Genomic DNA, 12,093 nt, shown 5'->3' on the forward strand with positions numbered 1-12,093 from the left:
GGCCACCCTCTACTCAGACTCCTGCTTTTTGTGAATACAAGGAACCTATGAACACTACTGAGAGCTCAGACACCTTTGCAATCATTGTGAAGTCACTCGTAACAGTTGGTGTCCTAGCAATTAAATCTTTTTTAGCTGGGCTTAAGACAGTTTTGTAAATGGGACCTGGTATTCTAAGTCTGTTCTGTGGCTCTCTGAACATCTTATCCCATGTGCTTATTTAGGGTGCTGAGAATATGAGTAGCCATGAATTATGTATCAGAGAGGTGAAGAGAACTGTGATTGTTGCTGCTCCCCATATGCTCTGAAAGTCAAGAGACCTGACTCAAACAGGAGAATTTGCTCCACGCACTGAAATAAACTTGGTGACAAGTCCTCTACCATAAGCTATTTGCCAGCCTCTGTCATGCATCATATGCACTGAAGTCCCTAAACACAGGATGAACCAAGGATAAACTGCAATGTTCACTTTAATCTCTAATTTTTCTGCTTCATATGATAATTGTATTAGACTATTTTATGTCAAAATTATTTGTGTAAGAAGTTGAAGGAGTTTCAAACTAATTCACCTGGAAGGAGATTCTAATTCTAGGTGCTGAAATGAAAACATTGAAGATAAGCATCGTATTTGGAACAAATTTTTATCTAGTTACACGTGCACAAACCAGAAATGCCTCCACAGAAGAAATGAGTTGAATAAATGGAAACTTATAGTTCAGAAGAGATTACACTGAGACACTTACCGAAGCTTGCTACATTCTAAAAAAAAAAAAAAGTTTTTCTGTCTTTTTTTAACATGGAAAATATGTCTGGATTTCTGTTTTCCAGTAAAGTCCCTCCCAAAATTGTGAAAAAAAAAAAAAAATTAAAAAAGCCCTCAAAACACAGGAAAAAAAGGACATATTATAGTTTACAGGTAAAGAAAAGCTTAGATCATACACTTTAAAAAACGTGTAGCAGTTTAAAATAACTCTTGATGAATGGGTCACTTACTGCAAGAAGGGCACTGCTTAAAATTTAAGCAGTCAGTAATGGGAAGCGACAGACCTCTAACAATTTAAGTCTTTCACAGTTGGATGAATCTGCACTGACAGTCAGACAAGGATGTGCTAACCTACCTTACCAGGATCTTGGCTACAGCTGCATATGCTCTGCCTAGGCCAGCAGAATCACAAAGTGCTGTGAAGATTTTTACAGAGGTGTTCAAAATCTGTGAAATAAGAAAATAAAACCCAATAAGTACAATATTAAGAATTTCCACTTTTTTTTCAGTCTCTGTATTCATATGAAACACAAAATTAAAGTTTTTCCGTGTGTATATTTCTTCTTTACTTAGCTGTAATGAGACTAGGTTTTTGATCATTACTTATAGTTGTTTGAAACTACTCAATAATTACAAATTAAAAAGATATAACTTGCATTTAAATCCCTATATTTTGGCACTTTGCAAAAACCAAAGAGGTATTACCCAATTCAGAATATAAATATCCTTATCCATAATTTAAAAGATTTTAAAGGTTGTGCTTTTATGAATTTCTGATAATCAATACCTTCAGATGATATCCTTTGCATTCATAATCTTTTAGAATGATAAGCTGAAATATAACTCTTTCTTTAAACTGTCACTATGACAACTTTTCTTAGGACAATTCAGATGCCCAAAAAGTGAATAAATTATAGGTTATACATTTAAACTATGTTGGCTTAAAATATTGTAGATAATGTTGTTATTTCTATGACTAACTGTTCATGCACACAAGCAATTTGTTAACATTCATTCGGAATGTACTCTCTTATCATGACCCCTCCCATAACCAAAGGCTTACAGCTGCTGCATAAAAACATATGATCTTAATTTAATTTAACACTGACATCACCTGTATTGCATAATTTCTCTTTTCATCCATTTTTTTCCCAATGGTGACGATGGGAGAGTGCATATAAAATTAAATCCTATTCTTTCCTCCCTCCTCTCTGTTGCTTGACCCAACCTATTACACACATGAGAAAACAGGAAATCTCCAAAGACTATCTATGGAAATCCTTTTTGCACATTTCCAAGACAGGAGTAGCGAATGTCATTTACAAGCTCTGAAGGGGGAAGGGAGATGCCCAGGGACACACAGTATCTTGCATGCCCCAAGATGCTTATTTATACTGAGGCAAAGATAGGGCATTTTCTATTAAGACCTGTCATTGGCAAACTGCATGGTTCAAAAGAAGACAACCTGTGTGTGCCAATGCTATGGACGTCACCATTTCTATCATCACTTCCACTACTCAGATTTCCTAGTCCTTGAATGAGTTTTACTACATGCAGGAGTATCCCTGGGCAAGGCTCTTAGTTTTCAGTTATGTAAGTTCTATCTGCACAAAAAGTAGCATTTATTAATGTGCACTGCACTATTTATCGCCCCTCAAGTACTTTCTTATCAGTTATGTTCTCATGTACATCAGCGTTGCATCCTGGACTTGAAGGTCGTTGTCAATTGAGTTATCAACGCATAAGATATGACAAAAAGAGTATAAAGGCATCTCAGTTAGGAAGTTGTCACATCAGTTCAGAACTCACCCTAAACTGAACACAAAATTGTCAAGGCCTCCAGAGCGTCCTTCTAAATAATCCAGGATGGTAACAGAAACGCACACAGGTGTCCAAGAAAACAGTTTTTGGGTTTTGTATTTAATTCAGAGGACCTACAATGTTTATTGGAATAATCGTGTCCGTATCAGAAAACCTGCCTTAAGAACATCAGGATGTTTCAAAAATTTTATGTAACGGACTGAAATCACTCCTACTTTAAACTGGCTTCTGCAATATTAAACTAGGACACAGGGCCTCTCGTGGTTACTGTCTAGCACGGAAAGGTTACTTACGCACCTAAGGCTTAGGCTACTGTACTTTTTTTCTACCAAAGATCTCACAAAGCCTAAAAATTACAGATAAAACCAAGGAAAAACCATAGACAGAGCAGCTAAAGTAAAAAGTTGGTTCACTGCATCTCTGCAACAGCTGCTAGAAAGAAGTAAGAAACTAACTAACTAAAGCCACTTGTTCACATTGATGAAAAATGCTCATTTTGGTCCCAGGTTACTACTACTTTACACAAATTGTATGTTTCATTCTAAGCAATGAAGAAATAACAATAATTAAATCATCTACATGAAAGGGAGGAAATCTTGATAAACGACAATAGGAAATATAATCTTGGTGTCTGTATTTCAAATAACTCCTCCAGCTTCAGATGCTATGTAGGGACCCAGAAAGGGACACATTCTGAATGGAAAGGAGCTGTGTAGTGCCCCTGTATACTACAATTGCCCATCCATTTATGTGGAGGATGCGAAGAGGGGCCTCCTCGCCTATGGTGCATGCCTTACCTTCAACATTCAGTATACAAAAAGAGGAGGTAGGGCAGGATAAACCGCTGGATTAACACATAAGCATTAGAGGATTTTACCCAAAGCCTCTTGCACTTAACAGAACACTTCTAATTTTCATTTAAAATGAAAAATTATAAAGCTTGTGTGCTGGCAGATCAAGAGGAATTGACACAGTGATGTCTGCCAGAATCTGTAAGCAGCCTGAAAACAACATATGGACATGAAAAAATTCCTCTTTATTTTCATAGGATATTAACAACCAGTCAATCTAACTGGGTTCCTATGAATACCACGTAAGAGAAGACATGCACGTGGCAAGAGGGTGTTGAGTGGACATGGCTGGGCAAGTCATCTATTAGCTCACTGACAAGTGGATAAATGTTGGGAACACTTATCAGTTGGATCTAATGGAATTTATAAGTGCTCATGAAAGTTTTTCTACCTTTAAACAGAAGTATAGCCACAAACAGGTCTTTTACATATATTTTGGCCAACATGTGCAGAGGACAGTGACATCCAAGGAAGAGGTGGGACATGTCAAGAATTAATACTGAAAACTCCTACACAAACGTGCATTTTTGCTGCTTTTGTGGTCTTAGAGAATACAGCTGTCATGACACAAACAAAAAGGATGGAAATATTGTTTCAGATGACAGAACAAAAGTCTTATGGCAACATGCTTCTCCTTCAGTATTCTACGGCAAATATTGTGCATCAAAACGTCATCTTGGTAATTTTCTTCATTTACATTTCCAGGAAACGTAAATAAAAATAGATAACATTGAGTAAAGAGATTGAATGGGACTACATAAGAATCTATACTGATAACGTACATTAAAAAACTGGGTTTGGGTATTACATGAACGTGGCTGAATTTTGTTCTCAAAACACAGAAGTTTTCAGAGATTTAGAGTTACTGAAAGGGTAAAATATCTCGGTTTTATGTTGCTGTTGTGTGGGTTGTTTTTTTTTAATTTTTGTTTGTTTGTTTTTTAAATTTGCTAATTTAAAATTTTTTTTAATTTGCTCTCTTTGCTCAGAACGAAGAGTTCTGAGGAAGGAAGCTGTTGCAATAGATTTATCCTGATCATGCTAGGCTCCATTATAAATTTTCCATACTGTTTCAAAGAGAGTTTGAAACTCCTAGCAACTAGTGGAAAAAGATCATTGTATATGCAGTTGAACAGATTAGAATAACATACAATTCTTTCTACCTCTGAAAAGAAAATGTAAGGTAAGTTTAACAAAATAAAAAGTATAAAATCTGCACTGAATCTGATCACAAATTGTTTTTTGGCACTATATGACCAAACACACTGACTGTCTCAAACTTCCTACTTCTTTGGTTCCACAGTAGAAACATTGGTTAAAAAAACCCAAATAAAATGAAAATCAAAGTCTAATACAGAAATGAACAGTGGGTTTCAATCACTTGTTCTCATTTGTGCAGGATGTGGAAAGGTGGCAGAGTGAAGACTTCGTCTTCCACATTGCTGACAACTGTCCCACATGCCATCCACTGTTGTTTTGGTGTATGCAGGAAAAAAAAAAAAAGTTGGTTTTATGGTTCCAAAATAGAAATTAAAAAATTCCAGATGCATTATACGATTTCCCTTATTAGACTCAGGTGCACCTGGAAGGAGGATAGCTACCTCGGGAACATTACAAAATCAACTCTATTCCTGGGTCTTTGAAAGTCTGTTGTGGCTACAATTAATTACAGTGTGAAAATAAAGTAACAAGCTCTGATTAAATCCTCAAACCAGAGCCTGTTTGGGGTATAGCTCTTGCACTAATTCTCTAGCTAGTGGTGAATCTCATGTTTACCTCCTTTGCCAACAAAAATACCAATGAGATCTCAGGCCCAGATTTGCTTCTCAGTTGTCTCAGCATTATGTCAGCGTGACCCTCCTGGGGTTATTTCATTTATATTACACAGATACACCAGCTCCCCCCCTGCAAGACTCCCCCCTCCCAAAATCTCACCCTTTATTTTTTGTTGTTGTCACACCTGTGTATCTCTCCTATGCATATAAAAACATGCACACTCCTCATTGGTGTACACTGAGGACTCAGAGAACAGGACATAGGCTGTGCTAAACATTGATACATGTGGCGATAATGGACAAAAGAGTAAAAATCAAATGTATGAATTTATGTTGAATAAAGAGTGTCTATCCAACTCAACACAAGATTAATGGTACTAGCGGTATTTCATTATTTTGGTAAAATACATTACTCTGACAAAAACGTGATGGGGTAATATTGATTTATAATACTGTAACTTTAAAAAACACAAAAGCATAGTTCTGCTCTCAGCTTTGCACTTGATATTGTTGTCAAACTTTATTGGAAATACATTTATTTTGATTTCGGGAAATCTAGCTGCGTTTAGCCATTTCACAGCTGGTGAGCAGTAAAGATGCTTCTGCCTCATTTACAGATCTTGAACATGAATCAGACAATCAACTGGAACATTAGTCAAAGAGATCACCAGCTAATGATTTCTGACAGGCGCACCGGTAACAGGCTAAGGCCCAGCCTGGCTAGCAGCATCTGACAATATTTTTCTGGAGCCAACAATAGGTGTTGGTAGACAGACAATGCAATCGAGTGAGACTGCTTGCCTCATACCACTTAAGTACCTCTTAAATACTTTCAGAAAAAACACATAGCTCTGACAGTTGCTAAATAATCACTTCCATACAATTCAGTGAAAATAAAAGACAACAGAACCGTATGCATAAGCATTTTGCAGTTCAGTGAACTCTACGCCATAGCTCCCCAAAAAATGTGTATTTAAAAATACCTAAACAGTGCAGTCTTTTTTACCATAATTTCAGTGGTTACATGCCTGTGGCCATTTGAGTAAGGTCAAAAAAAGAGTTTCATAATACAAACCCAGATGTATTCTTATTTTGGCCAAAACACAGTGTGAGAGAGGTTGGACAGCAATAAGAAAATGGTATTGTTCATGTAATGTATTGATTACAATGAGCAGAGCTCATTGATCCCAGGAAAATAATACATCAATATCAACTGAATAGCAGGCTGCACCTTGCTAAATGCTAAACAATATTTAGGCATAGTGAGCACCCAGGATAGAAGCAGTACAGCATTATGTACAAGCATCCCTTAATTGTGAGCGTGCAGAAAGTGAGTGCCACGCTGAGTAAAGAGGGAGTAGTCCTTGATTTGCCAGAACTGTTAGTTCTCCCTCTTTTCCCATAACTGAAATTCATTGACTCAAATTCTGTAAATGTGAATGCTAACTTCTTGCTCTTAGCCACATCCAATTACACTAGCCTGCACTGATTTGACAAATAAATGGAAAAAAATAACCCAGAAATGTACAAATTTTGTCACTGTTTCTACAGAGTCAGAAAGAATGTCTGGAATTGGCCAATCTGGTCTGGTCCAGAACTGCTATTCCAGAGACTTCAATGTGGGAATCTGGATAGCGCATAGCATAAGCAGGCATCTTGGAGCAAGGGAATCAGGGGATGAGTAGGGATGTAGAAGAATCCATCCACAAGTCTGGTCAAGTCAGACATCAAAGTGAAACACCCTTGTTCAAGACCTTCCACAGCCTCTTGCCAGGACACGGCTCTCGCTAAGGCGTTGCTTGGTTGACACTCCCTGAGGGGTAACTGCTCCATCCAGTTCACAGTTTCCCCTCTCCTGTTGTACTTGGCTGCCAAGTGCAATGTTTACTTTGAGGCTCTCTAAACTTGCATGGCAATACATGCTTCAGGTTACTCATATCTGCATCGCTTTGAAGGATTAGAGAAGGGAAGACAAACAATTCCCTCTTTCCTTAACAATCTATCAAGAAGATAGAGTTCTTTGCCTGTATCAAGTCTTACTTGTATGCTTTGCATAATAGAGTATGTATATTTTGCTTTGGTTCTGAATGGATGATATGTAAATACAAGTAATTTATTGAAAAAGTTCCTTTCCCCAGAGTAATTTCAAACTTCTGTTGGCTTCCACAAGGTCAGGAGTTCACCCCGTATGCTTCATTTTGCTGCACAGGAACCTCAAAAGAGATGAAATGTATAGGTGGTTGAGTAAACATTAACTTTTGTTCCCATCCTTCTTATTTCTTCTGTATTAAGCTTCTGTATTACTGTTCTTAATTCCAGCCTTCTGTGCCACTAACAATCTATTAATTTTGATTCTTCACACCTATAGCTTTGTAGGAATGCAGTCATCATTTTATTATTTACTATGCCTAATAAAGAGTTTTATTCAAATAATAAATTAAAAAAATCAGCCTGGTCCTTTGGAGCAAAAACCTATGCAAACATCAAAACCAGGTATTTTAGTTTGTTATTATTGTACAATTTGAAATCTTTACTGCAAGAGGCATTACTGTACTAAAGGTCATTGCAATCATTATTTAGTACAGGAATATAATGTTTTCCAAACCAGCCATTGTTGACATATTTCTTCAAAATAAAGCATGGCTTAACAGTCTGGAGTGAAGAAGCTTCATCTGTTACCCTTTAACAGCAATATAAGAGGAAAAAACAGTTTATGTATCCTTTCCATCCTGACAGATGTGACAATAGCTGGAAACACTGTGCCTGCCAAGAGCTTTTATCAAGTATGTTATAACAACTAGTAATAAGTGTAAATAATAAATGGCTACGATCTTATGGGAAACGGTGGCAATACTAAACAATTTTTGGTGCTTGCTGATGGGAGTCTGCTAGTCTTGGAATTCCCTGGCTTCCCAGTAGAGTTTTGGCCTGACAATAAACAACAGTTTAATACTTTATCTAATCCCAGCCAGGAGGTAAGTTCAACAGCAAGCTTTTGCAGATGTTCACATCCAATAATCTATCCATAATTGATGAAACAGGGAGGTCAGATGTAATGGTTGCTACTATTCCAGCAACAAATAAATGGTTATTGACAAAACAAGGCAGTGTGGCGCTGAGTGCTGAGCAGCGACAAGCATGAAACAGTGCTGAGACAGAAGTAGTGATGTGAATACAGCCCTTCATCTTGAGAATTCCTCGATGTGATGTGTGGCACAAGGGCCACTCTGACACATAAGCAGATGGAGGTGACTTGTAAAGGAAAAATGAGATTCCACAAGTACATAAAAGACAAAGGCAGAGGTGGAGAAAGAAACAAGGAGAAAGGGGCGGACAAGACTGGAAATTTGGGTAAGTGTAATAACGTGAATTGTTCGTAAATGTTTTTGAATAGCAGCACTGTGATCCAGATGTCTGGACTGCTTTTATCATGCTGTTGTGTCTACATGAATGTACCTGGCTGTCAGATTGCTGTAGCCTTGTAAGACATTAATATCATACTATATGCATGTGCACGCTTAAATGCCCATTACTTCTTAGACAAAGCACCTATAGATATTCTGCTTCATGCTTATTAATATCTTTAGTCCACCCATTAACTGATATTTTTAATTATGCAAAGTTTTCCTAGCTAAAAACAAACCAGCCAACCCTTAAATTTGCATAACACAATGGAAAAAAATGCAGAGATAAACTAGGAAGGTACACAAAAAATTTAAGTCAGTTAAAACCTGCACACCTATATAGAAGTTAAGGAAAAGTTCTCATTCAGCTGAAAAACTCATATTCTTTAAGTTTTAACCCATGTAAGAAATGTAGTAAAAGGATTAATAGACTGTTTTTATTGACTGAATAAAACTTGAGTCATTTACATGCAAATAGACACTTGAAATCTTTTGCATCCATTTCAGTGCTAAAAGATAGTATTTTTACAATGTTTACTGTGTAATATTCTAATATGAAAAACAGCAGAATGAAATGGTAGCCATTATTGCTCTATGTAGTCATAAAAAGATTTCAGACAGAAATATTTTAAATATTAATATTACTAAAATCACTTAAAGCACCAAGGAATGTTAAATCGATTTATTTAGAAGTACAATTTATTTCACACTTTGCTACCAATTCTTTTGATCAGCTCTGAAATAATACATAAGCTGAAAGCAAAACAGCAAAACAAATTGCTTCTAGCAATGAAGCAGCAAGCTCTAGGTTTTATACTGGCACGCTTCAGTGTTTTAACTTCTCAGGTTATTTATCTATCAAAGAATAAATTTTAAATTCCTTAATATCTGATGTCTGAATCAAGACCTCCTGTTCTCCAATCTAGCCATCGATGGTTCTGATCAAGCAAAGCCATTAAGCATTTGCTTACACCTGAATATATGAGTTGTCCTCTTGAAGTCAATGGGAATAACTAAATTGAAATTTAAACATGTATTTAATAAGTAAATTGCTGTAGCTTGAACTATACCAATTTGAGAAACCAATCTAATTTTAAAAGCCTTACTTCACAGAAATTTTTAAAAGCCTGTTCATTTGAACTAAACTATACAAAGGAAAACAAAACCTCCCTGATTATGAATATATTTGCATTTAAGTACTGAAATTCCTGAGTTTGTACTGCATGGGTAGAAATGTTTCATTTCTCAAAACACATAAAAAGTCTGACTTCTGTAAGTATATTATCTAACAGAATTAGAAAATTACTTATATGATTTTTCAGCCGTTTCCTATGGCCCTGGGTGTAATACGTGCAGTTTCACTAACGGACATACTACTGACAATTCTTAAGATCTTTCACACTATTGTTTCTCAGATAATATGAGCTATGAGCTTAGACATGCTGTAATCATCTCTTTCCCTCAGTTATATACAGCATTTAGGTTCCAAAGTTTAGCACACACAAGCTAGAAATCCAATATAGTCTATATGAAATAAATAACCTCTATAACATACAGCTGTACTGCTTTGTCTTTTTTGTTCCTAGCCTGTGGGAATGAAATGAGTGGAAATTTGTATATTTGCAGTTATTTAAATAAATAAATATTTTTATTAGCTACTCTACAAAAAAATTTCAATACAGTAAGTAGAAAACGTCTGCCTCATCACATCTTCTAACTGACAGAAGACAGTTGTCAGAGTTTTAGAAACCTCAGTCAGGGCCAGTGGACTAGTTGTAACCTTCTATCCCATCAAACACGCACTGTATAGCTATGGTCACAATCTGGCTCCTACCTTGCCTGCAAAAGCAGAAGGAAGAGTTGTCTCCACTGGCCATACCCAGCAGAGAACAATCAGAAAATAGCAGAGACTGTTGCATCCCATCAGCTATATCAAAAGGCAGGACCAGAGCGAAGGCTCCATGATCACCAACTGCTCTGCCCTCCACTCCTTGGTAAAAAATAGATACACAGATATTTTCATTCCCTTCCTGAGTAGTTTAAGGAGTTTGTATGGCTTTGTCCTCAATGCTTCAACATATTAGAGCTAAGCAAACCTCCAGTAAGGGACAATTTGCTTCTTTTGAGTTCAAACATAACAGCTAGAAACAATTTCATGGAAATGACTCAGTCATACAATAAATTATCTTGATCTTAGGATATCTATTGTTATTGCTAATGCATAAGCATGTAAATATTATTAATGTTGCACGGCAGCTCCCTCCAGTTCCTTTGCAAACTCATACAGAGAGAGTGTGTGTGTATATGTGCAAGTGCATGTGTGTACAAGGTAATAACAAAACTTGTCGTTTTGTAATAGATATCCTGAGTCAAAATCTTACAAACCCAAAAGAATCTGAAGTTTAAGAAACCACATTTGATATGTTAAATCTTAGGACTTCTAAATTCAGGATGTTTAATATATATATTTTAAGTAAGGCTACATAAACCTTATAAATATATATAAACCCAGCAACTTTCTTACTGTTTGGAAACTAAAAACAAACATGCAAATAAAACAATGCCCTCCATGCGTAGCCCCCAAAAATGGGCTTTTAAACTTTTTGTCACCTACTCATATTCAGAAGCCCGAGAACACCAGTGGTCAGATAGTCTTAAAATTCTGAAAAGGTACTATAGATTTGTCCAATGGAACACATAATCAAATCTGCAGTGCACTGTAGTTGTCTTGCTCTTTTGGGATGCATGAATGATTAAATTTAAAATTGTAATGGATGAGATGAAAGTCCACCCATTTATGGTGTTTTCGTAGCCTCTCTTATGGAACATGAGACTCCTGAATGGTAAAGTTGATATCAACAAGTTATTAGTGCATTTATTTTCATTGTTGCTATGGGAAAACACGGAAATCTGATAATCTGATTTGCTTGTCATAAAGGAATAGATTTTTTACATATTTAATATTTTTTGTTTCTGATGGTCTATTATTTTTGTATAACCTGACTACTGTAATTCTGCACCAGTATTGCATTTAAGAGTGTTTTATTACAAAGGGTATTCTTGTGGTACATTTATCTTGACAAAAATCCAGTTTACTGAGGAGAGTTATGCTGACGCCATTAACCAAACCAAACGCAGTTTGAACCACAGACTCAAAAGGAAAATGATACCATGTTCCAAGGCAATTATAGCAGACACTGTGTCACTAAGGCGCAAATTTGTATGGCATATAGAAAAGTACTGAAGCAAAATAGCATCATTACATCTTAGGGCTACTCAGAACATTTTTCCTGTGTTCCTTCAGTTTTCAAGAAACTGGCTAAGACAGGAAAATGATTATCTAAATTAAACCAACAGAAGAAATCCTTCTGTCACTAAGAGACTGTTAACTTTCATATCCAAATAAAAAGTTAGATCTTTCTTTCACTTTAAGGATCAAGTGCTAAAGTAACAAGAAAAATGATCAGACATTCACCTCT

At 36.3% G+C, this 12,093-nt stretch overlaps 1 protein-coding gene across 1 annotated transcript in view; it reads right to left on the reverse strand.

Moving 5' to 3' along the window:
* The window catches only part of TTC29 (tetratricopeptide repeat domain 29), an 87,634-nt gene that overhangs the window by 15,038 nt on the left and 60,503 nt on the right, over positions 1–12,093 (reverse strand). Inside the window, exon 7 of the mRNA XM_086611996.1 lies at positions 1,119–1,210. Within this exon, the coding sequence (XP_086468122.1) occupies positions 1,119–1,210 (92 nt within the window). The remainder of the gene's footprint in view (positions 1–1,118; positions 1,211–12,093) is intronic.

The sequence above is a fragment of the Tauraco erythrolophus genome, chromosome 5, assembly GCF_009769465.1.
Source record: "Tauraco erythrolophus isolate bTauEry1 chromosome 5, bTauEry1.pri, whole genome shotgun sequence".
Classification (NCBI taxonomy): domain Eukaryota; kingdom Metazoa; phylum Chordata; class Aves; order Musophagiformes; family Musophagidae; genus Tauraco; species Tauraco erythrolophus.